Consider the following 27,920-nt stretch of genomic DNA (forward strand, 5'->3'; position numbering starts at 1 on the left):
AATTCATTAAATTCATTTACTAAACTCTTAGCATTAGTGTACATGCAAGTATACATGCACTTATTCTTACCTTTAGTTACCCTAACAAGCCCATGTATTTACTTATTTCATGAAACAGAACTGCTCACTCATTCATTCATACAACAATCATTTTCATCTCTTCCAGCAGCTATTGTTAATCTATTAGTCTGTGTATCCCCCCAAGGTAGCAGTTTTCTGACTTACTTAACACTGCCTCAATAGCATTAGCAAATATTCACCTACATTATCTTCCATGATAATGTAGGTGAAGAGCATGGAGAATGTTTTAATCAAGACATTCAAGCAACAGAGAAACATCATGGGAGATGGAATATGGCATGATGGATTAATATATATGGTGTCTTTTCAAGGAGATAAAAAAAAAAAACTGCAAATGTTCATTTTGCATCTGGTATATCTTTTGGTAGCACATTGTATTTTTATTATTATCAGTAGTAACGGCAAATGATGCAAGAAAACAAGCTTATTATAGCATAAGCAAAAAAAAAAAAAAAAAAAAAACAGTTCACCCATCGGTACCCTCTAAGAATTTGTCTAGTTCTCTCTTGAATTTATTCAACCCATCCACTTCCACAACAACAGATGGAAACCTGTTCCAGCAATCAACAAATCACTGGAGGCAAACTCCCACACATTTATCCTGCAACCAGCCCTCAACTTGAATTTATGCTCCCTCATGTGTATAGTCTCAGCAAGTAGAATTTTCCCATTATATAACACAACTAACCGTTGTGTTATATAATGGGAAAATTACCTTGTTATCTTTGCTGGCAAAAGTCTTGTAGTCTTGTATATCATTGACAAAACTCCAATGAGTTGTCCTGTGGCTGCCTGCCTGGACTACTCAGAAAACCTCATATCTAACTGCACAATTACTGCAAGGTATTTTCATTCTCTACTGCCCTGAGATAGTACCACACTATTGGTATGTTAATCTGGAATCACTGCTCCCCACATGAAGTACCTTGCATTTGTCAATATTAAACTTCGATTACAACTTCTCAGCCTACTTGCCTGCCTAATTTGTCTAGATCTTGTTGCAACAGCATACCTTGATTACTGTCATTAACTACCCTGCCAACCTTAGTATTAGCAATATAGACTGACAGGCCTTCATTAATAAATATGGAAAACAAAAATGGGCCTAGCATTAAATCCTGGGGAACTCTGCTAATAACATTAGTCCAGGAGCAGTGCCCATTGGATAACCATGCTGTCTTTCCCACTCAACCAACCCTTTATCCATAGTAACTTGTCATTAATGCCACACTGCTCCAATTTGTAGCAGCCTTTGATGCGCAACTCTATCAAAAAGTTTCTGAAACCTAAGTATATGATGTCAAAATAATTTTTTGCATCCAGTTCCTTTGTTACTGTGTCACAGTATCCAATCAAATTGGCCAGACAAAATTGCCACAACAAATCCATGCTGTGACTGCAGTATAACTGCATTCCTGTTTAGAAAATCCTGCATTACTTCTTTAACCAGTGATGCCATCATATTTCTTGAACAGAAGTCAAGCTAACAGGTCTGTAATTATTTGTCTCCCTTTAACCCCCTTTTTAAACAGGGATACATATGCGCATCTTCAGTCAATCTGGACCTACCCCAAATCTAGGGATGCTCTCATAATCATGGCTAAAGGTGTGCTTACCTCTTTTGCTGTTTTCAATATAACGATAGATACCATCCACCTCGGTGCCTTTTTTACATTAAGTTTAAGACAATATCTCCTCCATTTTCTTCTCAGTTATCACAAAATCATTCAATCATTCAATATTCAGCATTATATCCAAAAAAATCATTCAACTCCTCAACAGAATGATTCACTTCTGGCATCCCCATCCCTAAGAATTCCTTATATGTGCATATCGATGCAAAATACCCATTCAGTTTGTCTGCAACCTGATCAGGGTCATCAACAATTAATTCGTTCATATTTAGTGGACCAACCCCGGTGGCTCACATCTGGTGAGTATGGGCTTGGACACCCACGGTCCTGAGCTGGATATCATTATTCTTCTCTTTCTTTGTGATTTAGCATTAGCATTAGTAGAGGCATTTGATGCAAGAAAGCAAGCTTATGCAGCATCAGCAAAAAAAAAAAAAAAAAAAAAAACCCACTTCCACTTCACCCCTCTGTTCGTTCAAAATACCTGTCCAGCTGAGCCTTAAACTTATTTAGGCTATCAACCTCCACCACAAGGGATGGAAGGCTGTTCCACAAACCAACCACCCGCTGGCTAAAGGCAAATTTCCGCACATCTATCCTACATCTGTCTTTCCTCAATTTGAATTTATGCCCTCTCAGGTGATTTTTCTGAGCTAGAGGAAGAATCCCATCAGCATTGAGCATGCTTAAACCATTCAAGGCTTTATACACCTCTATCAGATCACCTCGCTGGTGCCTAGTCTCCAGACACTGTAATTTGCAAAACTTAAGCCTTTCTTCGTAAGAGCACCCCTTTGTTCCATTCACTAATCTTGTTGCCCTTCTCTGTACTCGTTCCAGCAGCTCTACATCCTTCTTGAAATGAGGCCTCCAGACCTGTATACAGTACTCTAGGTGTGGCCTGACCATCGCCTTATACAATGGAATAATCACCTCCTTATCCCTGCTGGAAAAATTCCTGTATATCATTGACAATACTCCATGAGCTACTCTTGCAGCCCGTCTGCACTGCTCAGAGAACTTCATATCTGAATGCACAACCACCCCCCAGTGCCTTTCATTCTCTACCACTGTCAGTGTAGTACCACAGAGTTGATACGTTGCTCTGGGGTTGCTGTTTCCCATGTGTAGTACTTTACATTTGTCAATGTTAAACTTCATTTGCCACCTCTCAGCCCATCTGCTCAACCTTTCCAGATCCTGTTGCAGCAGCATAGTGTCAGTAGTGTCCTTGACAACCCTGCCAACCTTTGTATCGTCTGCAAACTTGGACATTAAGCCCGATATACCATCATCAATATCATTTATAAATACAGAAAACAATAATGGACCCAACACTGAGCCCTGAGGGACTCCACTAATAACATCAGTCCACGATGAGCAGTGTTCATTGATTACCACTCTCTGTCTTCTCCCCCTCAACCACCCCTTTATCCATAGCAGCACTTTGCCTCCAATGTCACACTGCTCCAATTTGTGTAGCAGTCTTCCATGTGCAACAGTATCAAAAGCCTTTCTAAGATCCAAGTATATAATATCAAAGTTATTCCCTGCATCCAGTTCTTTTGTGACTGCATCATAGTATCCAATCAAATTGGTCAGGCAAGACTTCCCCTTAACAAAACCATGCTGTGTCTCAGCTATAACTGAAGTCTTGTCTAAATGATCCTGCAGTGCTTCTTTAACCAGTGCCTCCATTAATTTTCCTGGAACAGAAGTTAAGCTCACAGGTCTATAATTACTTGTGTCAGCCTTTGATCCTCCTTTGGGAATTGGGGTGACATTTGCACATTTCCAGTCTATGGGTACCTCCCCTGAGTCCAAGGAAACTCATAATTATGGCTAAGGGTTTGCTTACTTCCTTTGCTGCCTCCTTTAATATAACTGGATAGATCCCATCCACCCCGGGTGCCTTTCTTGTGTTTATCAGTTTCTCCTCCACTTTACTCCCAGTTATTTCAAGATTCTGTAGCTTACTGCTAGAGTTGAATACACCTCTGGCATTCCCCTCGCTGAATAAACTCCTCATGTGTGAATGTCGATGCAAAATATTCATTTAGTTTGTTAGCTACCTGAGCAGGATCATCAACAGTTGACCCATCAATATCAAGTGGACCAATCTGATTCATCCCCTTCCTTCTAGAGTTTACATAAGTAAAGAACTCTTTGCTGTTTTTCTTTGCATCCCTTGCCAAGGATTTCTCATAATCTGCCTTCGCCTGCCTAACCTCCTTTGTAACTTGGTTGCATATCAACTTGTATCTATCATAGGCTTCTGTGTCATGTGTTAATTTGTATGTATCCCATGCATTTTTCTTCTCTGCCATATGCCTCATTAATTCATCTGACATCCATTTTGGCCTAAACCTTGAACAATATTTCTTAGTTGGTATGTAAAGCCTAGTAGCTTCCAAGATAAGTTCTTTGAATGCTTCCCATTTTGAATTTGCTGTTGGTAACATCATCAGTTGGTCCCACTGTATAGAATTTAAATACTGTCTCAGTCCATCGTAGTCGCCTTTACGGAAGCAATAACCCTTCCCTTTACCCCTAATGGTAGTTACCTCTTTGAGTAAATCCCACTTCAGCACACTGTGATCGCTGCCACCTAGTGGTTCATTTATCTGCAGATTCTTAATGCATGAAGAATCACTGCTGATAATCAAATCAAGAGTATTACTCCCTCTAGTTGCCTCCCGAACATGCTGATGTAGAAAACAATCATCCAATAAATCCACAAAAGCCCTGCTAGTGTGTGAGTAACCAGCCCCCAAATTCCAGTCAATATCTGGGAAATTAAAATCTCCCATTATAAGACTCTCTGATTTACTGGCCCACTCTATTTCCCTGTACAGTTCCTTATTATACTCATCAGAGTCATTAGGCCTATAGCATTTCCTTCCTTCCTTCCTTCCTTCCTTCCTCTCTCTCTCTCTCAGAGTAACACAGAATTTTTTTTTTTTTGCCTGGAGCAGCAAAAGCCTCAGGCTTCCTTGCACCATATGGCCAATAATGATAATGAAATTCAACCCCTTCCTTCTACTTTTTATATAAGTAAAGAAGTCTGCTGCTTTTTTTTGCGTTCTTTGCCAGAGACTTCTCAAAATTTGCCTTAGCTTGTCCAACTTCCTTTATGACTTAATTGCAGACAATTTTTTAATCTACATAGGCATTTGAATAATTTGTTGTTAATAATTTGGCTTATGTATTAATTTATTTTTATTAGAATATGAATTATTTGTTATACAGTCATACCTCGGTTAACGTTACCTCTGATAACGAAGCTTCGATATAACAAAGTCCGCAATTTCAAGCCCCATTTAACATAAAAAATATTCCAATTTAAGGTCAGCGCCCGACAATCGTCCAATTGGTGACTGACGGCGACTCGTTACGTACTCCGGAGCTGTGAGTGTGTCTGTTATATCAGTTTTGCATATTCATTTGCCTAATTTAGTCGTTGTTTACACTTCATAGGGTGTGTTTCAGTGTGGTGCATTGCAATACATGATTGACATTGTTTCAGTGTGGCGCATTGCAATAATTGACATAGGTTCTTTGATAGCATTACATAATATAGATTTTGTAAATTTTAATAGAAATATTTTTTTTTTAGTTAAAATGTCAGAATCAAAGAAAAGAAAAGCAATTTCTTTGGAAACTAAACTAAATATCATACGATGTGTTGAAAGCAGCGAAAGAAAATCCGATGTGGCACATTCTTTAGGATTAGCGCAATCAACTTTAACAACCATACTAAGTCAATCAGAAAAAATAAAACAGTCTGCTCAGAATTGTACAGATGTTACAGCGGCAAAATTAACTCACTTAAGGTGTCCAATTTTAGAAAAAAATGGAAAAAATGTTAAGTCTGTGGATAGATGATATGTCACAACATCAGATGCCTTTAAGTCAAGTGGTGATTCAAGAAAAAGCATTATTTTTGTTTAATCACCTGAAATCTAAACAAACTGAAGAAATTATATAAACTTTTGGGGCTTCTCGAGAAATTTAAAAAACGGGCCAGGATTCACAGTGTAAAATTAACAGGAGAAGCTGCAAGTGCAGATGCTGAAGCTGCAAATAAGTTTCCAGAAAAACTAAAGGAAATAGCTGAATGTGAAAATTTTCCACCAAATTGGGTGTTCAATGTTGACGAATGCAGTTTGTTCTGGAAACGGCTACCATCAAAAAGCTTCATTTCTATTGAAGAAAAATCAGCTGCTGGGTTCAAAGCAGCCAAAGACTGTTTAACGTTACTCTTTGGAGGCGCCTCCGTAGCCAGGTGGGCAGGAGCAGCAGTGTGTAGCACACGCTTCTTGATTAGACCGGGGTTCGAGCCCGTGACCACCAAATACTGAGGATGCGGAAAGGTCAGGGAATGACCACCACATATCCCCGAAGCAATATGGCCTTAGTTGCTAATGCTCCTAAAAACCAAATAACAAACAAACAAACAATAACATGATTAGACAGGGGTTCGAGCCCGTGACCACCAAATACGGAGGATGCGGAAAGGTAAGGGAATGACCACCACATATCCCCGGAGCAATATGGCCTTAGTTGCTAATGCTCCTAAAAACCAAATAACAAAACAAACAAAAACAAACAAAATACTCTTTGGATCAAATGCCTCTGGCGATTATAAATTAAAATTGTTATTAGTTTACCATTCAGAAAATCCGAGGGCATTAAAAGGTAACATAAAAATGAATTTACCTGTAATATGGAAAGCAAATAGAAAAGCGTGGGTTACCAAGGAGTTATTTACCGATTGGTTTGTTAACCACTTTTGTCCTGAAGTAAAATGGTACTGTCAAAAAAACAACTTTGAAGAAAAAGCTTTTTTGTTGTTAGACAATGCTCTGGAACATCCTACTGATCTTAACACATTGGTCACATGCATTGCTGTGAAAGTTGTGTTTCTTCCAGCAAACACAACTTCCCTGATTCAACCATTAGATCAGGGAGTAATAGCATCATTTAAAGCTTATTATCTGCGTCGAACATTAAGCAATTCAATTGAACTAGAGGATAAAGAGGAAATGACAGTTAAAACTTTTTGGAAAAACTACACCATTAAAAACACAATTGAAAACATTGATAGTCTTGGAAAGAAGTCACTAAGAAATGCTTAAATGGAGTTTGGTGAAAAATATGGCCGGAAGTTGTACTAGAAGAAGAAAATAAAATCCAAGAAATTAGAAATTAAGTTATCCAGATGGCTCAATCAATAGGTTTCGAAAATGTCGATGAAGAGGATGTTAGAAATTTACTGAATGCAGAAGATGATGGTTTTTCAGTGGAAGATTTAGAAAACATTGTTAGCAACGAAGACAAAGAAAATGAAGACTAAGTTAAAGAAGTTCCTGCCAAAAAAGTGTTAACAACCAAAGATTTAAGAAGGTGCTTAAATGACATTGAAAACATTTAAAATTTTTTTAGTGAAAATGATCCTGATTTAGGAAGAAGTGTTATTGTAAGCGATCAGTATTAAATGCAATAACTCTGTATAGGCAATTGTTAAATGAAAGAGAAAAAAAGCATAAACAATCAACTTTAGACTCATATTTTAAAATGTGATTTCACTTTGTATGTAAGTTGGCTGTTTATTTAATAAAACTTTTCTTTGTTCGAAAAAAAGCTTTTCATTTTCTTTACGTAGGAACGTATCCCTATTCTGGCCATAGTATTTTTACCTCTGAAAACGAAGTTTAGGTTTAACGAAGTAATTTCGTGGAACGCATCCTATTCATCAATCAAAGTATGACTGTATATATATAAAATGCACACTTGAATACTACACTGTACTAAAGTCAAATGTGTTATTTGTTTGTTTGTTTGTTATTTGGTTTTTAGGAGCATTAGCAACTAAGGCCATACTGCTCCAGGATATGCGGTGGTCATTCCCTGACCTTTCCGCATCCCCCGTATTTGGTGGTCACAGGCTTGAACCAAGTCTAATCAAGAAGCGTGTGCTACGCACTGCTGCTCCTGCCCACCTGGCTACGAAGGCGCCAAAGTCAAATGTGTGAATAACAAACCACTGCAGCAGACAACATGTTATGTTTTTAACTGTCCCCCTACTACACAGGTACAAACTGTGTGGTCACAGTGCACAAATAATGTACTTGATCCAGTTACAGCTTGTGGTATAAGAAAGTTGTGGCTGCAAGTTGCATTTTGAACTAAAATTGTTATTAGAGGTAATGTTTTTAAATTTAAAACTTATAAACTACACAGTTACAATCAAATAATTATGCACTGACCTTGTAGGTAGATATGAATGCCCAAAAAAACATGACAAAATGCTTAGTGAGTTGCTCAGTTGCAAACATTCTGCAACCCAACTGAACTGTATAGCTCTGATGACATGATATGTCTGATTTCCTGGAAACACAATTGAACACAGGTTTCCATGCTCAATTTGCTGGCTGACTGCACACAACATGAAGAGCATGAGTCTGAAAAATTATATTATGGTATGCACCATAATGTAATTTTGGTGCATACCATATATTTGTGTGCCAGAATAAATAATATTGCTTTATAGGGGATTACAGCAGAGGATCGAAAAAATAAAATAATTTATAATTATATACCAACTTCGTTTGATAAACACACACACACACACACACACACACACACACACACACACACACACACACACACACACACACACACACAGTGGTGCATAAACCCGCAACCTGGCCAAAAGTCACCATTTAACAATACATGATGATTAGAAGAAATCCAACTTCTGTCCTCTGAGATCATCATCAACAAGTGTACTGAAGTAAGAATCACACTTACTTATACTGGATGATTATATAAAATGCACTCGCAAAATACATATGTATAGGATATCCCATAAGTCTTGTCTCAGGAAAATACATCTTTAACTTTTTTCACTTTTATTTTTAATGTGGCAGGTAAGATAACATGCACTGGCTAATATGTAAGTGTGTCACACACTTACAGAAAAGGCATAATCTGTTACAATCAAAAAATTCTGCACTGATCATGTCCACATGAATGCCCAAAAAAAAAAAAAAAAAAAAAAAAAAATGTCGAACAAAACACTTAAGTGAGCTGCTTGATTGCTAATGTTCTGCAACCAATAAATTGTTCTTTTACATAATATGGATTTAGCTAAAAATAAACAGCTGAAACACTTCACCTTCACTATCATTTCAATAAACTATGACTGCGACAGTATTCCATTAGCTGAATCTTTTTAAAATCAGAACTGTTATGAGCACAATAAGAACAGTGTTACCTGAGTTTATAGCTTACCAACACTACAAATAATATATACTAAAGACCCCTCACCAGCAACTTGCCAGGAATATTTCATTTCCTGGTAGTAGTAGTAGGAGTCACATCATGGTGCTAGATTTAAACTCTTAGTCGGGTCTCATGTGCTACTGCATGTGTATGGGTTTAAACAAGTGATCAGCATTATAAAAATATAAAAATGGATGAATTGGCATCCATATCAACAAAGTAAAAAAAAATCTGTAGCATAGCCAAGATAAATAAATTTTTTTAATGAAAACCCTAGACTATCATGCATAAGATGAAGCTTAAGATAATAAAAGAAGATACTTGTTGACATCAGACTTGAATTTCTGTGGATTGTAATTTTCAGGAAGTACATATAAAGGGAAGTTGTTAAGGAAAACAGAAGTTGAAGAAACAAATGAGAAAGAAGAAAAGTCAGTACTCTGAATTTGAAGTTGGAGAGAAAAAGGATGTGGACTGCTTGTGGTATGTGTTCAGATTGGTTGGGAAAAGAGAGAGGAGGGAATTACAGAAACCAATTCAGAACAGTGCCCATGGAAGAATCCATAAAAAATGCATGCCCCAGAAACAAAATGTCTATGAGATAGATGGTGAAGAAATTTTGTAAGACATACATCATTAATTAACCTAACTGCCCTCTTTTGAAAATTCTAAAAGCCTGAGAGAGATTATAGTAATAATAGTAATAATGGCATTTGATGCAAGAAAGCATCATAAAAAAAAAAAAAAAAAAAATTCACACAACAATTCCCTCTAAATGTTTGTCCAGTTCCTCCTTAAATTTATTTAACCTATCAACTTCCACAACGACAGATGGAAGTTTGTTCCAGCAATTAACCACCTGCTAGCTAAAGGCAAATTTCCATACATTATTCTACAGCTGTCTTTCCTCAATCTGAATTTATGCCCCCTTAGGTTCGTAATCTGAACAAGTGGAAGAATCCCATCAGAATTCAGCGTGTTCAACCCATTCAAGGCCTTATACACCTCAATCAGATCACATTGCAGGTGCCTAGTCTCCAGCCACTGCAATTTGCAGAACTTAAGCCTCTCTTGGTAAGAGGATCCCTTCATTCCCCACAACAATCTTGTTGTCCTTCTCTGTACACATTCCTAAAATGAGGCCTCCAGACCTGTATGCAGTACTCAAGGCATGGCCTGACCATTGCCTTATACAGAGGGACAATCACCTCCTTTTCCCTGCTAGAAAAATTCCTGTATATCATTGACAAAACCCTATGACCTGCTCTTGCAGCCGGTCTGCATTGTTCAGAAAACTTTATATCTGACTACACAATTACTCACAAGTCTCTTTCATTTTCTACCACCCTAAGTGAAGTACCACACAGTTGGTACATTCCTCTGAGGTTACTTCTTCTACCCATATGCAGTACTTTACATTTGTCAACGTTAAACTTCAGCTGCCACTTCTTAGCCCATCTTCCCAAATTTTCTAGATCCTGTTGCAGTAGCACACTGCCATTACTGTCATTAACAAACCTGCCAACCATTGTATCATCTGCAAACTTTGACACTAAGCCTGATATACCTTCATCAATATCACTGATAAATACACAAAACAACAGTGGACCAAACATCAAACCCTGTGGGACTCCACTAATAACATTAGTACATGAAGAGCGTGCCCATTGATTACCACTCTGTCTTCTCCCACTCAACCATCCTTTTATCCATTGTAGCAACTTACCCTTAATACCATTCTGCTCCAATTTGTACAGTAGTCTTCCATGTGCAACAGTGTCAAAAGCTTTCCTGAAATCTAAGTATATGATATCAAATTTATTTTTTGCATCCAGTTTCTTTGTAACCACATCATAATATCCAATTAAATTTGTCAGACAAGACTTTCCCTTAAAAAACCCATGCTGTGTCTGAATTATTGCTGTAGTCTTGTCTAGATGATCCTGTAATGCATCTTTAACCAGTGACTCCATTATTTTATCCAGAACAGAAGTTAAACTAACTGGTCTGTAATTACTCGTGCCACCCTTCGATCCCCCTTTGTGAACTGGGGATACATTTGCATATCTCCAGTCTGTGGGGACTTCCCATGAGTCAAGGATGCTCTCATAATTATGGATAAGAGTTTGCTTAGTTGCTTTGCCACCTCCTTTAATATAACTGAATAGATCCGATCCACCCCAGGTGCCTTTCTTATGTTTAACTTCAACAATTTCTCCTCCACTTTGCTCTCAGTTATTACAAAATCATTAAGCACCCTGCTACAATTTGATAACCTTCTGGCATTTTCAATCCTTAATAACTCCTCACGTGTGAATGTAGATGTAAAATACTCATTCAGTTTGTTTACTATCTGAGCAGGATCAGCAACAGTCGAACCATGAATATCAAGTGAACCAATCTGATTTATCCCTTTCCTTTTAGAGTTTATATAAGTAAAGAAATCCTTGCTGTTTCTCTTAGCATCCTTTGCCAAAGATTTCTAGTATTCTACCTTCGCCTGCTTAACCTCCTTTGTGTACAGACTAGCTTATATCTGCCATAGGCTTTGTCGTCTGATAATTTATATGCAATCCATGCATTTTTCTGATCTGCCACAAGTCTCATTAGTTCATTTGACAACCATTTAGGCCTAAACCTTGAACAAGATTTCTTAATAGGTATGAAAATGAAATGTTTAGTTCCACGATTAATTCCTTGAATGCTTCCCACTTAGAATTTGCTGTTGGCAACATCATCAGTTGGTCCCACTGTACAGAATTTAAAAACTGTCTGAGACCACTGTAGTCACCTTTATGGAAGCAAAAACCCTTTCCATTACCCCTGATAGTAATTATATCTTTAAGTAAATCCCACATTTGAGAGCTTGAAGGACAGGGCGGATGCCCTCGAAGGAACTAAATTGAGGGGCCCTTCAAGCTATCAGCTGCCCACATCAACGCCAGAGCTTGCACTTGTTCATCACGCAACACAATGGCAACCCCCAAGGCAGAATGCGCTAGTCCAACAGGAACTAGTAGTTGTTGGTGACTCTATTGTCAAGGAAACGGGAAACATGCTTTGTAAAAAGGATAGGTGGAACAGGACCAGAGTATGTCTGCCAGGGCAAAGATTGATGATGTGTAGAGCGGATATCATCTTTTAAGGGCACAAAAGGTGATATAGTTGTACATGTTGGCACTAATGATATCAAGAGTAGGAGACCGGCAGAATTACTTAACAAGTACAGGTCACTGTTGAAAAAAAGCCGTGAATTAGGGTTGAATTTGAAAGTATCTGCAATTCTGCCCAGACACGATAGGAGGGAGTATATGATGAGAGCCTTGCTGATCAATTCGGCTCTGGAAAGATTGTGCAACGCTCAAGGGGTAGAATTTTTTTCAGCCTGGTCTACTTGTTAACAGGAAAGAATGCTTCTACACGGATGGAATACACTTAAATAGAAAGGGTGCAAGAATATTTGCTGATGCTATCGAGGCAGTGTTAGGTGGGTCGCAAAACTGCTAGCTTGGGGGGGGGGATACAAAGACTAATATATTAACAGTAGCTACTGGCAGATGTGAAAGTGATTCTTGCACTGCTTCTATTGGAATGAGCAGAAGCCTGAAAAACAAGATGCAGGATTTTTCAGAGACTGCTGGGAGTCATTGCGGTACAAGTAAACACATGGGTTGTGTTAGGGTAGCTAAAAATATAAACAGGTGCATGTATAGTTGTGTGTACACCAATGCTAGGAGTTTGGTAAATAAATTTGATGAATTTGGGGTATTGCTCAAAGCATCAAAGGCGGACTCTGTTGGGATATCAGAGACGTGGTGTCACACAGATATAAGGAATGCCGAACTGGAATTTGGGGAGTACAACGTCCACAGAATGGATAGACAGGATAGGAAGGGAGGAGGGGTTATGTAATTAGTTAAGAAACACATAAAATCCAAGGAAGTGAAGCCAATTGACATCGCTGGACAGTGCAGTGTCGAGTCAGTTTGGTGTGACATCAGCATTGGGATATCAAAATTGAGAGTAGGAGTGTGCTATAGGCCTAATGACTCTGATGAGTATAATAAGAAACTGCACAGGGAAATAGAGAGGGCCAGTAAATCAGAGAGTCTTATAATGGGGGATTTTAATTTCCCAGATATTGACTGGAATTTGTGGGTTGGTCACTCACACACTAGCAAGGCTTTTGTGGATTTATTGGATGATTGTTTTCTACATCAGCATGTTCAGGAGGCAACTAGAGGGAAGAATACTCTTGATCTGGTTATCAGTAGTGATCATTTGTGTATTAAGAATTTGCAGATAAAGGAACCACTAGGTGGCAGTGACCACAGTGTACTGATGTGGGATTTACTAAAGATTTAATTACCATCACGGGTAAAGGAAAGGGTTTTTGCTTCCATAAAGGTGAGTACAGTGGTCTCCGACAGTTTTAAATTCTGTACAGTGGGATCAACTGACGATGTTACCAACAGTAAATTCTAAGTGGGTAGCATTAAAGAAATTAATCGTGGATGCTACTAAAAGTTTCATACCTATTAAGAAATATTGTTCAAGGTTTAGGCCTAAATGGTTATCAAATGAACTAATAAGATAGGTTGTCAGATGAACTAATGAGACATGTGGCAGAGAAGAAAAATGCATGGGATACATACAAATTAATGGGTGACATGGAAGCCTATGACAGATATAAGTTGGTCTGTAACCGAGTCACAAAGGAGATCAGGCAGGCAAAGGCAGACTACGAAAAATCCTTGGCAAAGGATGCAAAGAAAAACAGAAAAGAGTTCTTTACCTATTTAAACTCAAGAAGGAAAGGGATGAATCAGATTGGACCACTGGATATTGATGGTTCAACAGTTGAGGATCCTGCTCAGGTGGCTAACAATCTAAACGAGTATTTTGCATCTACATTCACGCATGAGGAGTTATTCAGGAAGGAGAATGATGTAGGTAAAGTAAACATTGGCAGTGAGCTGGATGATTTTGTAATAACTGAAAGGAAAGTGGAGGAGAGATTGTTGAGGATAAATGTAAAAAAGGCACCTGGGGCGGATGGGATCTATCCAGTTATATTAAAGGAGGCAGCAAAGGAAGTAAGCAAACCCCTAGCCATAATTATGAGAGCTTCTTTGGACTCAGGGGAGGTACCCATAGACTGGAGATGTGCAAAGGTAACCCCAATTCACAAAGGAGGATCAAAGGCTGACACAAGTAATTATAGACCTGTTAGTTTAACATCTGTTCCAGGTAAATTAATTTTTTTTTTTTTTTTTTTTATGAGAACCCCAAACACGAGAGGTATTATAACCTATAGTACTTAGTACCGTGCTTGGGATGGAGGTTGAGAAGACAAAAGAAGATATTTGTTGATATTGGACTTGAACTTCTGTAGATTGTAATTTTCAGGAAATACGTATGAAGGAAGGTTGTTCCAGAAAACGGCAGTTGAATGAATAAATGAGGAAGATGAAAAGTTGGTTCTGTGGGTTTGAAGTTGGACAGTAAATGGATGTTGGCTGGTGGCGGCACGTGTTCGGACTGTTTTGAAAGAGAGAGCGGGAATTATAGAAGCCAATTCAGAAGAACAGTGCCCATGGAAGTATCTGTAGAAGAGGCATGCAGCAGAAACAGTGCGTCTATGAGAAAGCGAGTGGAGAGACTCTGTTAGAGATGAATCATTAATTAACCTAACTGCCCTCTTCTGAATGGAATCAAGAAGCCTGAGAGAGGTTTTGGGGGCACCACCCCAGATGTGGGAACAATATTCCATGGCAGGGTGGATTTGCGATTTATACCGAGTGAGCAGCTGTTTGGGAGAAAAGTAACGCCGAGAGCGAAAGAGAAAACCAAGTTTTTTAGATGCAGAGGAAGCAATATTTGTAATGTGCTTGTGCCAAGAGAGATTAGAAGTCAGGGTAATCCCCAAAAGAGATATATCATTTTGCCTAGAAATCGGAGTGTCACTAAAGATAAGCATAGGAGCAGAAGAATCCTTTTTGCGAGATATAAGACAAGATTGAGTTTTAGAAGGGTTGAAATCAACTAAGTTGTATTTGCCCCACTGAAGAATTACCTGAAGATCGGCATTTAAGGAATTGGCAGCAGATTTTCGAGAGCTTGAAGCTGATTGAGCTGGACAAGGTTTCTCAAAATGGAAAGTTGAATGCAATGTGCTATCATCGGCAAAACTATGGATAGGATTTCCAGTCAATGGAAGAAGGTCATTGATATACAAGAGGAAAAGAGTGGGGGAAAGAACTGAACCTTGGGGAACACCGGCATTAGTGGAGAAGTTAGAAGACAGAGAGCCATCTACCATCACCCTCAGTGAGCGATCAGAGAGAAAACTGGATAACCAATTACTAAAAACAGTTGGCAAACCATAAGATGGAAGCTTGTTTAGAAGACCTTTATGCCAAACACGATCAAAAGCCTTTGAGATGTCAAGAGCAACTACTTGTGTTTCACCGAACCTTTCCATTGAATTAGTCCATAAATGGGTAACATAAGCCAGAATATCACCAGTGGATCGACACTGACGGAATCCATACTGGCGATCGTTGATCAGACGGAAGGTTTCTAGGTAGTTTAAGAGTTGGCGGTTAATTGATTTCTCCATTACTTTAGAAAGAGTAGAAGTAATTGCAATGGAACGATCATCGGATGGGAGGGATTTGTCACCCTTTTTAGGAACTGGCTGGATATGAGCAAATTTCCAAGCAGAAGGAAAAACACCTTTGGAATAAGAAAGTGAAAAAAGGCGGCAAAGAATAGGAGTAAGTTCAGGAGCACAGGTTTTGAGAACAAGTGGAGAAATACCATCAGGACCTGGAGCTTTCTTAGCATCGAGATTCATCAAAATCCTTCTGATATACTTTTGACGGAAGACCACAGGAGGCATTGAATGGAGCGTGTTAAGAATGGTGGGAGGTGTTTTACCAAGATCATTAATACATGAGCTCGAAGAAAAATGAGATGCTAGCAGGTCAGCTTTATCCTTGGCTGAAGTGACAACAGAACCATCTGGTTTGGACAGAGGTGGGAGCAGAGATGGGCAAAAGTTGCGGCCAATAGCTTTGGCAAGAGACCAGAATGCTCGGCTACCATTAGGGCAAGAAGCAAGTTTTCTACTCTTAGCCTGTTCAAACTCTAGTTTGGACTGATTAATAACTGCTTTACAATTGTTGCTTGTTTGTTTGTTATTTGGTTTTTAGGAGCATTAGCAACTAAGGCCATATTGCTCCGGGAGATGCGGTGGTCATTTCCTGACCTTTCCGCATCTTCCGTATGTGGTGGTGACGGGCTCGAACCCCGGTCTAATCAAGAAGCGTGTGCTACGCACCGCTGCTCCTTCCCACCTGGCTACGGAGGCGCCTACAATTGTTGCGAGCTTTGGTGTAGGCAGAAAATGAAACTGAAGAATTAGAAACAAGCCAATTACGATATGCAACGTTCTTCTCTTGGACAGCCTTAGCACATTTATTGGAAAACCAAGGTTTAGATAAAGGACGAGATTTTAAAGTGGAGTGTGGGATAAAGGATTCCATTCCTGCAAGAATAATTTCACTGACACGATCTGAGCAAACGTTGACATTAGAAGTTTTGAACCAGTAATCAGACCAAGGAAAAGAAGAAAAGAAGTCTCGCAGGTTATCCCATTTTGCATTCTTGTAATGCCAAACAATACGAGGTTGGGAATAGCCATGAGATAAAGGTTCCATTGGAGAAGAGACAATCTCCAAGTTGTGATCTGAAGTGCATAAAGGACCTCTCACTTCGACCGTGTACTTAGAAGGGTTGTTTGTGAGAGAAAGATCAAGCGTATTGGCTGTATGATTCGGATTGTGTGGTATTCTTGTAGGTAAATGAACAATCTGTGCTAGGTCATTAGTAATTGCAAAAGCCTCAGCATCTCGACCTGCTGGGTCGGTGTGACTAGAAAACGGAAGCCAGTTGGAGTTGTGAACATTAAAATCAACAAGGAAAATTACCTCACTGTTAGGAAAGTTGGACTGGAGAAAGTCAAGTTGCAACGAGAGGAAGTCAAAGAGCTCCAAGTGATTAGTGGAGTTGGGAGAACGGTAGAGACAACAGATGAATTTGACACAATGAGGTAGAGAGATTTTAAGCCAGTGAAGATCGAAGAGAGGAGATTCCAAATTGCCAAGTCTCTCACAGGGAATATCAGAACGGACATATGCACAAGTACCACCTTTGAGGCGAAAGGAATCATACAGCGAATAATTTGGGCATCTGAGATGAGCAGTAGTTGAATCAACCGATAACTGAGATTCTGTCAGAAAAATTACATGTGGTTTGGAAGACTGCAAGTGGAAATGGACATCGTTGAGATTAGAATTGAGACCACGTATATTTGTGAAATGAATTAGGAAGTCCTTGGGAGGTTTAGATCTTTTCGCAGATAAGCTTGTTCTATTAGTTTGACAATTCATGGTGTATTCAATAGTAAGAAAAAGTGGGTGGGACATGCTGTATGAAGTAATGAAATTTTTGGATATGGCGTACATGTGGTAAGAATATACCCAGATCCTTGACATAACGTGGCCTCGACAATGCTCCCCGCATACACACTACTCGGACTCCCTCCAGTCACTATCTGGCAGAGTAGAGGTAGCAAGATTATACACTAGCTGATCCGGAAGCCTCCTAGAGAGTTACCAATAGGTTCGGTCCGGTGTACTAACTAGCGGCCGGCCTGCGAAAACCGTTTTAGAGCTGTACCCTCGAAATGTAAGGAATATTGGATCTCGCCACGATGTTCATCATAACCTAAAAAGTCATCAATCATACTGCATGATGGAAGAGATAGGGAAGGGTTGACCGGAACTTAGCTCTGGAGACTAAACATGGGTTCCACCACTTCAAGCCTCCAATAAGCAAAGTGGTGGTATTTCACCGGTTGATGAGAGTCATCTACCACCTAGTACTGCCTGGTAACATAGAGGGGCGGCGTTCCTCCATGTGGTGTGGGCGCCACACCTCGACCCCTGCTTACGTTGGTTCACACCTGGGTGGTCACCCACCATGTGTTTGTGCATGGAGGTTATACCCAGGATTACTAACAGTCCCACCATCGTGAAGGTGCAAGCAGAGGATTTGGCTGTCACAGACCGTCCGGACTTCGCCGAAATTGGGTCCACTTGACTTGAGTGTCACCCGAATATCAGTTCCATCAGCGTTTTAGACTCCCAGGTAGCAAGTACAGCTTGTCTGGCATATCTGAGAGAATGTCTGTGACAACCTCAAGGACCTCAAGGAGGCACTGGTTAAAGAAGCACTGCAGGATCATCTAGACAAGAATTCAGTTATAGCTCAGACGCAGCATGGTTTTGTTAAGGGCAGGTCTTGCCTGACCAATTTGATTGGATACTATGATGTAGTCACAAAAGAACTAGATGCAGGGAATAACTTTGATATTATATATTTGGATCTTAGAAAGGTTTTTGATATTGTTGCACATGGAAGACTGCTGCACAAATTGGAGCAGTGTGGCATTGAAGGCAAATTGCTGCTATGGATAAGGGGATGGTTGAGTGGCAGAAGACAGAGAGTGGTAATCAGTGGACACTGCTCAACGTGGACTAATGTTATTAGTGAAGTTCCTCAGGGTTCAGTGTTGGGTCCGTTGTTGTTTTCGGTGTTTATGAATGATATTGATGATGGTATATCAAATTTAATGTCCAAGTTTGCAGATGATACAAAGGTTGGCAGGGTTGTTAAGGACACTACTGACGCTATGCTGCTGCAACAGGATCTGGAAAGGTTGAACAGATGGGCTGAGAGGTGGCAAATGAAGTTTAACATTGACAAATGTAAAGTACTACATATGGGAAACAGTAACCCCAGAGCAACGTATCAACTCTGCGGTACTACACTGACAGTGGTGGAGAATGAAAAGGACCTGGGGGTAATTGTGCAGGCAGATATGAAGTTCTCTGAGCAGTGCAGACGAGCTGCAAGAGTAGCTCATGGTGTCTTGTCAATGATATACAGCAATTTTTCTAGCAGGGATAAGCAGGTGATTATTCCCTTGTATAAGGCAATGGTTAGGCCACATCTTGAGTACTGTATACAGGTCTGGAGGCCTCATTTCAAGAAGGATGTAGAGCTGCTGGAACGGGTACAGAGAAGGGCAACAAGATTAGTGAATGGAACAAAGGGTTGCTCTTACGAAGAAAGGCTTATGTTTTGCAAATTACAGAGTCTGGAGACTAGGCACCGGCGAGGTGATCTGATAGAGGTGTATAAGGCTTTGAATGGTTTGAGCATGCTCAATGCCAATGGGATTCTTCATCTTGCTCAGAATAATCAGCTCAGAGGGCATAAATTCAAATTGAGGAAGGGCGGATGTCGGATAGATGTGCGGAAATTTGCCTTTGGCCAGCGGGTGGTTGGTTGGTGGAACCGACTTCATCACTTGTTGTTCAAGTTGATAGCCTAAACAAATTTAAGGCTCAACTGGACAGGTATTTCGAGCGAACGGAGGGGTGAAATGGGAGTGGTGTGTTTTTTTTTTTTTTTTTTGGCTGATGCTGAATAAGCTTGCTTTCTTGCATCATATGCCTCTACTAATGCTAATGCTAAATGCATGGGATGCATATAAATTACAAGTAACTCCGAAGCCTATGGCAAATATAACCTGGTCTGTAATCAGGTCACAAACAAGGTTAGGCAGGCGAAGACATATTACGAGAAATCCTTGGCAAAAGATGCTAAGAAAAACAGCAAGGTTTTCTTTACTTATATAAACTCTAAAAGGAAGGGGATGAATCTGATTGGTCCACTTAACATCAATGGTTCGACTGTTGATGATCCTGCTCAGATAGCAAACAAATTGAATGAGTATTTTGGATCTACATTCACACATGAGGAATTAAGGTTTGAAAATGGCAGAAGGTTATCAAATTGTAGCAGGGTATTAATGATTTTTTAATAACTGAGAGCAAAGTGGAGGAGAAATTGTTGAAGTTAAACATAAGAAAAGCACCTGGGGTGGATGGGATCTATCCAGTTATATTAAAGGAGGCGGCAAAGCAACTAAGCAAACCCTAAGCCATAATTATGAGAGCATCCTTGGACTCAGGGATGGAGTCCTAGTACTGGAGATGTGCAAATGTATCCCCAATTCACAAAGGGGGATCGAAGGGTGATACGAGTAATTACAGACCAGTTAGTTTAACTTCTGTTCCGAGTAAAATAATGGAGTCACTGGTTAAAGATGCATTGCAGGATCATCTGGACAAGACTGCAGCAATAATTCAGACACAGCATGGGTTTGTTAAGGGAAAGTCTTGTATGACAAATTTGACTGGTTATTATGATGTGGTTACAAAGGAACTGGATGCAAAAAATAATTTTGGTATCATATATTTGGATTTCAGGAAAGCTTTTGACACTGTTGCGCATGGAAGACTATTGTACAAATTGGAGCAGAATGGTATTAAGGGTAAGCTGCTACAACGGATAAAAGGATGGTTAAGTGGCAGGAGACAGAGGGTGGTAATCAATGGGTGCTGCTCTTCGTGGACTAATGTTATTAGTGGAGTCCCACAGGGCTCGGTGTTGGGTCCACTGTTGTTTTGTATATTTATCAATGATATTGATGAAGGTATATCAGGCTTAGTGTCGAAGTTTGCGGATGATACAATGGTTGGCAGGGTTGTTAATGACAGTAATGGCAGTGTGCTACTGCAACAGGATCTAGATAATTTGGGCAGATGGGCTAAGAAGTGGCAACTGAAGTCTAACCTTGACATATGCAAAGTACTGCATATGGGTAGAAGTAACCCTAGAGAAACATACCAACTGTGTGGTACTACACTTAAGGTGGTAGAAAATGAAAAAGACCTGGGAGTAATTGTGCAGTCAGATATGAAGTTTTCTGAGCAATGCAGACAAGCTGCCAGGGCAGGTCATGGGGTTTTGTCAATGATATATAGGAATTTTGCTAGCAGGGAAAGGGAGGTGATTGTCCCTCTGTATAAGGCAATGGTCAGGCCACACCTTGAGTACTGCGTACAGGTCTGGAGGCCTCATTTTAGGAAGGATGTCAATTTGCTTGAGTGTGTACAGAGAAGGGCAACAAGATTGGTGAGGGGAATGAAGGGATCCTCTTACCAAGAGGGGCTTAAGTTCTGCAAATTTGGAGTAGCTAGAGACTAAGCACCTGCGCAGTGATCTGATTGAGGTGTATAAGGCCTTGAATGGGTTGAGCACGCCGAATTCTGATCGGATCCTTCCACTTGTTCACATTACGAACCTAAGGGGGCATAAATTCAAATTAAGAAAAGACAGATGTAGAATAGATGTGCTGAAATTTGCCTTTGGCCAGTCTGGGTGCGAGGTTAGCCTGTGCAGACATTGCTCCTTAAAGCTCTTCAAACAGAGAAGTTTTTCCTGATTTATTTTCTGCTTTATTAGTTTAAATTGTCATATTAACTTTTTTCTAGAGTAGCTTTATATTCCTAGTTACGATACTTAGTTTAAAGTTTAACTTAGACAGAGATTTCGTAGATATTACTTAGTATCGGTAACGGTATCAAATCCACGTGTCACAAATTGAACGAGAGGTCTTTTAACCAAATTTAGTCGATTTATTAACCAATTGTTATATCAAATTATCTTCTATAAGTAGATTATAGACCTAGGCAGGATCCTTAGTTTAGTCTAAATTGAGATAGCGAGATTTCGAAGCTAATCAATACTTACGAGTCCGTAGAAATACCGTTCGTGAATTCCCGCCATTTTTACACGATAGCATAAGCTTAGTGTAGTATACTGCATAATATAATATTGTCAATTAATCAGTAAATCTATTAATCTTGATAAACTTTATTGTCAATTAAATTGTATTTTTAACTCTATAAATATATATAACGACTTAATCGTAACAAATAATTAATACATAACTATAGTGGTACACGTGATACGGAAGTTGTATAAAGGGAACACTAGATACCGAAAAAAAAGAGAAAAAAAAAGAAAAAAAAAAAAAAAAAAATATATATATATATATATATAACATAACTGTTTTGGGATATAACTTAAGGATTTAATTTTTGTTTTAAATTTTATTGAATTAAATTGGAATCATGACTCTGACCAGAGCAGCAAAGCAAAAGGCTCAAGCTAATGGGAGTGCTGTGGTTCAGGGGAGAACTGAGGGGGGCAGTTGCCCTCTGAATCACAGTCTATTAAAATGCACTGTTTGCTTGATGTTTGCGGAGCAGTCGGGTACGGGACATGATACTGCCAAGGGGGATGTCTTTGTGTGTGCACGATGTAAGGAGTGCAAGGAAATCAGGCGACAACTCAGCGTTGTTATGGGCCTTTATGAGACCTTGAAGGACAGGGTGGATGCCCTCGAAGGAAATAAATTGAGGGGCCCATCAAGCTCTCAGCTGCCCACATCAACGCCAGAGCTTGCACTTGGTCATCAGGCAACACAGGGGCAGCCCCCTAGGCAGAATGCGCTGGTCCCACAGGAACTAGTAGTTGTTGGTGACTCTATTGTCAGGGAAACGGGGAACATACTTTGTAAAAAGGATAGGTGGAATAGGACCAGGGTATGTCTGCCAGGGGCAAAGGTTGATGACGTTGTAGAGCGGATATCATCTTTTAAGGGCACAAAGGGTGATATAGTTGTACACGTTGGCACTAATGATATTAAGAGTAGGAGACCGGCGGAATTACTTAGCAAGTACAGGTCACTGTTGAAAAAAAGCCGTGAATTAGGGTTGAACTTGAAAGTGTCTGCAATTCTGCCCAGACACGATAGGAGGGAGTATATAATGAGAGCCTTGTCGATCAATTCGGCCCTGGAGGGATTGTGCAAGGCTCAAGGGGTAGAATTTTTTTCAGCCTGGACTGTACTTGTTAACAGGAGAGATTGCTTCTACAGGGATGGGATACACTTAAATAGAAAGGGTGCAAGAATTTTTGCTGATGCTGTCGAGGCAGTGTTAGGTGGGTCGGAAAACTGCTAGTTGGGTGGGATACAAGGACTAATAGATTAACAGTAGCCACTGGCAGAGATGGAAGTGATTCTTGCACTGCTTCTATTCAAATGAGCAGAAGTCTGAAAAACAAGATGCAGGATATTTCAGAGACTGCTGGTAGTCATTGCGTTACAAGTAAACACATGGGTTGTGTTAGGGTAGCTAAGAATAGAAACAGGTGCATGTATACCTGCGTGTACACCAATGCTAGGAGTTTGGTAAATAAATTTGATGAATTTGAGGTATTGCTCAAAACATCAAAGGCAGATATTGTTGGGATATCAGAGACGTGGTGTCACACAGATATAAGTAATGCGGAACTGGAATTTGGGGGAATACAATGTATATAGAAAGGATAGACAGGACAGGAGGGGAGGAGGGGTTATGCTATTAATTAAGAAACACATAAAGTCAAAGGAAGTGAAGCCAGTTGACTTCGATGGACAGGGCAGTGTCGAGTCAGTTTGGTGTGACATAAGCATAGGGAAATCAAAATTGAGAGTAGGAGTGTGCTATAGGCCTAATGACTCTGATGAGTATAATAATATATTGTACGGGGGAAATAGAGTGGGCCAGTAAATCAGAGAGTCTTATAATGGGGGATTTTAATTTCCCAGATATTGACTGGAATTTGTGGGTTTGGTCACTCGCACACTAGCAAGGCTTTTGTGGATTTATTGGATGATTGTTTTCTACATCAGCATGTTCGTGAGGCAACAAGAGGGAGCAATACTCTTGATCTGATTATCAGTAGTGATTCTTCATGCATTAAGAACCTGCAGATAAATGAACCACTAGGTGGCAGTGATCACAGTGTGTTGAAGTGGGATTTACTCAAGGACGGTAACTACCATCAGAGGTAAAGGGAAGGGTTTTTGTTTTCGTAAAGGCGACTATGATGGTCTGAGACAGTATTTAAATTCTATACAGTGGGACGAACTGATGATGTTACCAACAGCAAACTCAAAATGGGAAGCATTCAAGGAACTAATATTGGTGGCTACCAGGCTTTACATACCAACTAAGAAATACTGTTCAAGGTTTAGGCCTAAATGGTTGTCAGATGGACTAATGAGACATGTGGCAGAGAAGAAAAATGCATGGGATACATACAAATTAATGGGTGACATGGAAGCCTATGATAGATATAAGTTGGTCTGTAACCAAGTCACAAAGGAGATTAGGCAGGCAAAGGCAGACTACGAAAAATCCTTGACAAAGGATGCAAAGAAAAACAGAAAGGAGTTCTTTACATACTTGAACTCGAGAAGGCAAGGGATGAATCAGATTGGTCCACTGGATATTGATGGTTCAACAGTTGAGGATCCTGCTCAGGTGGCTAACAATCTAAACGAGTATTTTGCATCTACATTCACGCATGAGGAGTTATTCAGGAAGGAGAATGATGTAGGTAAAGTAAACATTGGCAGTGAGCTGGATGATTTTGTAATAACTGAGAGGAAAGTGGAGGAGAGATTGTTGAGGATAAACATAAAAAAGGCACCTGGGGTGGATGGGATCTATCCAGTTATATTAAAGGAGGCAGCAAAGGAAGTATGCAAACCCCTAGCCATAATTATGAGAGCTTCTTTGGACTCAGGGGAGGTACCCATAGACTGGAGATGTGCAAATGTAACCCCAATTCACAAAGGAGGATCAAAGGCTGACACAAGTAATTATAGACCTGTTAGTTTAACTTCTGTTCCAGGTAAATTAATGGAGGCACTGGTTAAAGAAGCACTGCAGGATCATCTAGACAAGAATTCAGTTATAGCTCAGACGCAGCATGGTTTTGTTAAGGGCAGGTCTTGCCTGACCAATTTGATTGGATACTATGATGTAGTCACAAAAGAACTGGATGCAGGGAATAACTTTGATATTATATATTTGGATCTTAGAAAGGCTTTTGATACTGTTGCACATGGAAGACTGCTGCACAAATTGGAGCAGTGTGGCATTGGAGGCAAATTGCTGCTATGGATAAGGGGATGGTTGAGTGGCAGAAGACAGAGAGTGGTAATCAATGGACACTGCTCAACGTGGACTAATGTTATTAGTGGAGTTCCTCAAGGTTCAGTGTTGGGTCCATTGTTGTTTTCGGTGTTTATGAATGATATTGATGATGGGATATCAAGTTTAATGTCTAAGTTTGCAGATGATACAAAGGTTGGCAGGGTCGTTAAGGACACTACTGACGCTATGCTGCTGCAACAGGATCTGGAAAGGTTGAACAGATGGGCTGAGAGGTGGCAAATGAAGTTTAACATTGACAAATGTAAAGTACTACATATGGGTAACAGTAACCCCAGAGCAATGTATCAACTCTGCGGTACTACACTGACAGTAGTGGAGAATGAAAAGGACCTGGGGGTAATTGTGCAGGCAGATATGAAGTTCTCTGAGCAGTGCAGACGAGCTGCAAGAGTAGCTCATGGTGTCTTGTCAATGATATACAGGAATTTTTCTAGCAGGGATAAGGAGGTGATTATTCCCTTGTATAAGGCAATGGTTAGGCCACATCTTGAGTACTGTATACAGGTCTGGAATCCTCATTTCAAGAAGGATGTAGAGCTGCTGGAACGGGTACAGAGAAGGGCAACAAGATTAGTAAATGGAACAAAGGGTTGCTCTTACGAAGAAAGGCTTAAGTTTTGCAAATTACAGAGTCTGGAGACTAGGCACCGGCGAGGTGATCTGATAGAGGTGTATAAGGCTTTGAATGGTTTGAGCATGCTCAATGCCAATGGGATTCATCATCTTTCTCAGAATAATCACCTCAGAGGGCATAAATTCAAATTGAGGAAGGACAGATGTCGGATAGATGTGCGGAAATTTGCCTTTGGCCAGCGGGTGGTTGGTTGGTGGAACCGACTTCCATCACTTGTTGTTGAAGTTGATAGCCTAAACAAATTTAAAGCTCAACTGGACAGGTATTTCGAACGAACGGAGGGGTGAAATGGAGAGGGTTTTTTTTTTTTTTTTTTTTTTTTTTGGCTGATGCTGAATAAGCTTGCTTTCTTGCATCATATGCCTCTACTAATGCTAATGCTAATGCTAATTGCTGGAACAAACTTCCATCTGTCGTTGTGGAAGTTGATGGGTTGAATAAATTTAAGGAGGAACTGCACAGGCATTTGGAGGGAGTGGCGTGATTTTTTTTTTTTTTGTTTTTTTGGCTGATGCTGCATAAGCTCATACACTTGCTTTCTTGCATCACATGCCACTTACTACTACTACCACTACATCTTCTACTCAATTAGCCAGAATTGATACTATTAAATTCTGGTTAACTAGAACTGAAACTAATCACACTACTTTTCCAATCTATTAAAAAGATTTATTTGTTTTTTTTATTATACATTTATTTGTTATACATATATTTCTTATATGTCACAGCTCTTAATCAGAATACTAAATATCCCCTTTTATAATAGAGAATGTACAATACCAAAATAACCCCCCCCCCACCATTTTACATACTTTAAGCCAGTGGTTTTCAACCTTTTTTTAATAACAGCACCCCTAAGTAATTTATTTTATTTTGCGGCACCCCTACCATACTGTACACTATTTTATAATGAAATAAACATATAAATTTTAAAAAATAATAAGTTTAAGTAATTTAAACCAAATTACGTGGCACCCCTGGAATGTTGTTGTGGCACCCACAATTGAAAACCACTGCTTTAAGCATTAAATCTGCTGAGTGTTTTTTTTGATTATTTTCTTTCCCTTTCATGCATTCTTTCAAATATGGGACATAAATTAAAGATCTACTTTAATTTACTGTTGCAATTAAATGCAATAAAATGAATTATAAATATGGTGCCTCTGTAGCCAGGTGGGCAGGAGCAGTAGTGCATAGCACACGCTTCTTGATTAGACCAGGGTTCGAGCCTGTACCCACCAAATACGGAGGATGCAGCAGGTCAGGGAATGACCACCGCATATTCCCAGTCCGGATAAAGGGTGAGGGTTGGGATCAGGAAGGGCATCCTTCCTGACCCCAACCTTCCTGACCCTAGAAATGCTGACCCCATATAATAATGGCAAAAGGTGAGGACAAAAAAAAAAAAAAAAAAAAGAATTATAAATATTTTTTTTATTCTATTTTTTGACCATTTTTTTCCCTCATTGTTCCTTTTAGTAACACGTGTTGTCTTTTAGTGCTTTATGGTCTTGGGTCTTAAAATTATCATTCATAGCTAACTAGAATCTAGTTTAATACTGAACCTGTCATAATTTTACCTTCATCCTTCCGCAGCATGTTTGTACATTTCACTATTCATATATTCCATGCATAACACACATATACACTCAGAATTCGTTTTAAATCCATGTCATCACTACTTAGAATTATTGCTATTTACTGTTTATGTGTGTGTAAGAGATGAAGGCAGCTAATGCTGCCATCATCTGTTACACACACACACAGAGTTTACTTCAAAGTATTATTAAAACTAATAGATATCTTACCTGATTTTCTTCTTGTGTATCTTGTAGCATCATCTAAAATATAGTTTAAAAATAGTTATATATAATTCTGTAATAAATAACAGAGAAAAAATACATCAAAATTATGGAATATTTTAATCTCAGTTATAAGTGATTTAAAGAGCACAAATGACTTGACTGTTAACAACACAAAACATTTTATAAAAAAAGGTTTTTAATCAGCTTACAGAGAGTGAGCAGCTCACTGCACTATTTTGATATTTTTTTTTTCCCTACTTATAATTTTTCAAAGGTAATAAGTGACTAGTAGCACAGTAATCATATTTTTGTCAGTGATTATAAAGACATTGAGGGCAATTAATGAAGCCACTTTGTGCCAATACCTTTAGCACTTTCACCACAGTAGCGTGTACTTCAGAAAAAGAAGATATTGTGGTATGTG

The 27,920-nt window shown here is 39.4% G+C and overlaps 1 protein-coding gene across 2 annotated transcripts in view; it reads right to left on the reverse strand.

The window, feature by feature from the left end:
- The window catches only part of LOC150090401 (cAMP-dependent protein kinase type II regulatory subunit-like), a 232,000-nt gene that overhangs the window by 171,111 nt on the left and 32,969 nt on the right, over nt 1–27,920 (reverse strand). For both annotated transcript variants that reach the window (XM_090369101.1, XM_090369100.1), the window contains exon 2: nt 27,500–27,532. In XM_090369101.1, the coding sequence (XP_090225227.1) occupies nt 27,500–27,532 (33 nt within the window). The remainder of the gene's footprint in view (nt 1–27,499; nt 27,533–27,920) is intronic.

The sequence above is a fragment of the Mastigoproctus giganteus genome, chromosome 2, assembly GCF_048544385.1.
Source record: "Mastigoproctus giganteus isolate SK-2022 chromosome 2, ASM4854438v1, whole genome shotgun sequence".
NCBI lineage: Eukaryota > Metazoa > Arthropoda > Arachnida > Uropygi > Thelyphonidae > Mastigoproctus > Mastigoproctus giganteus.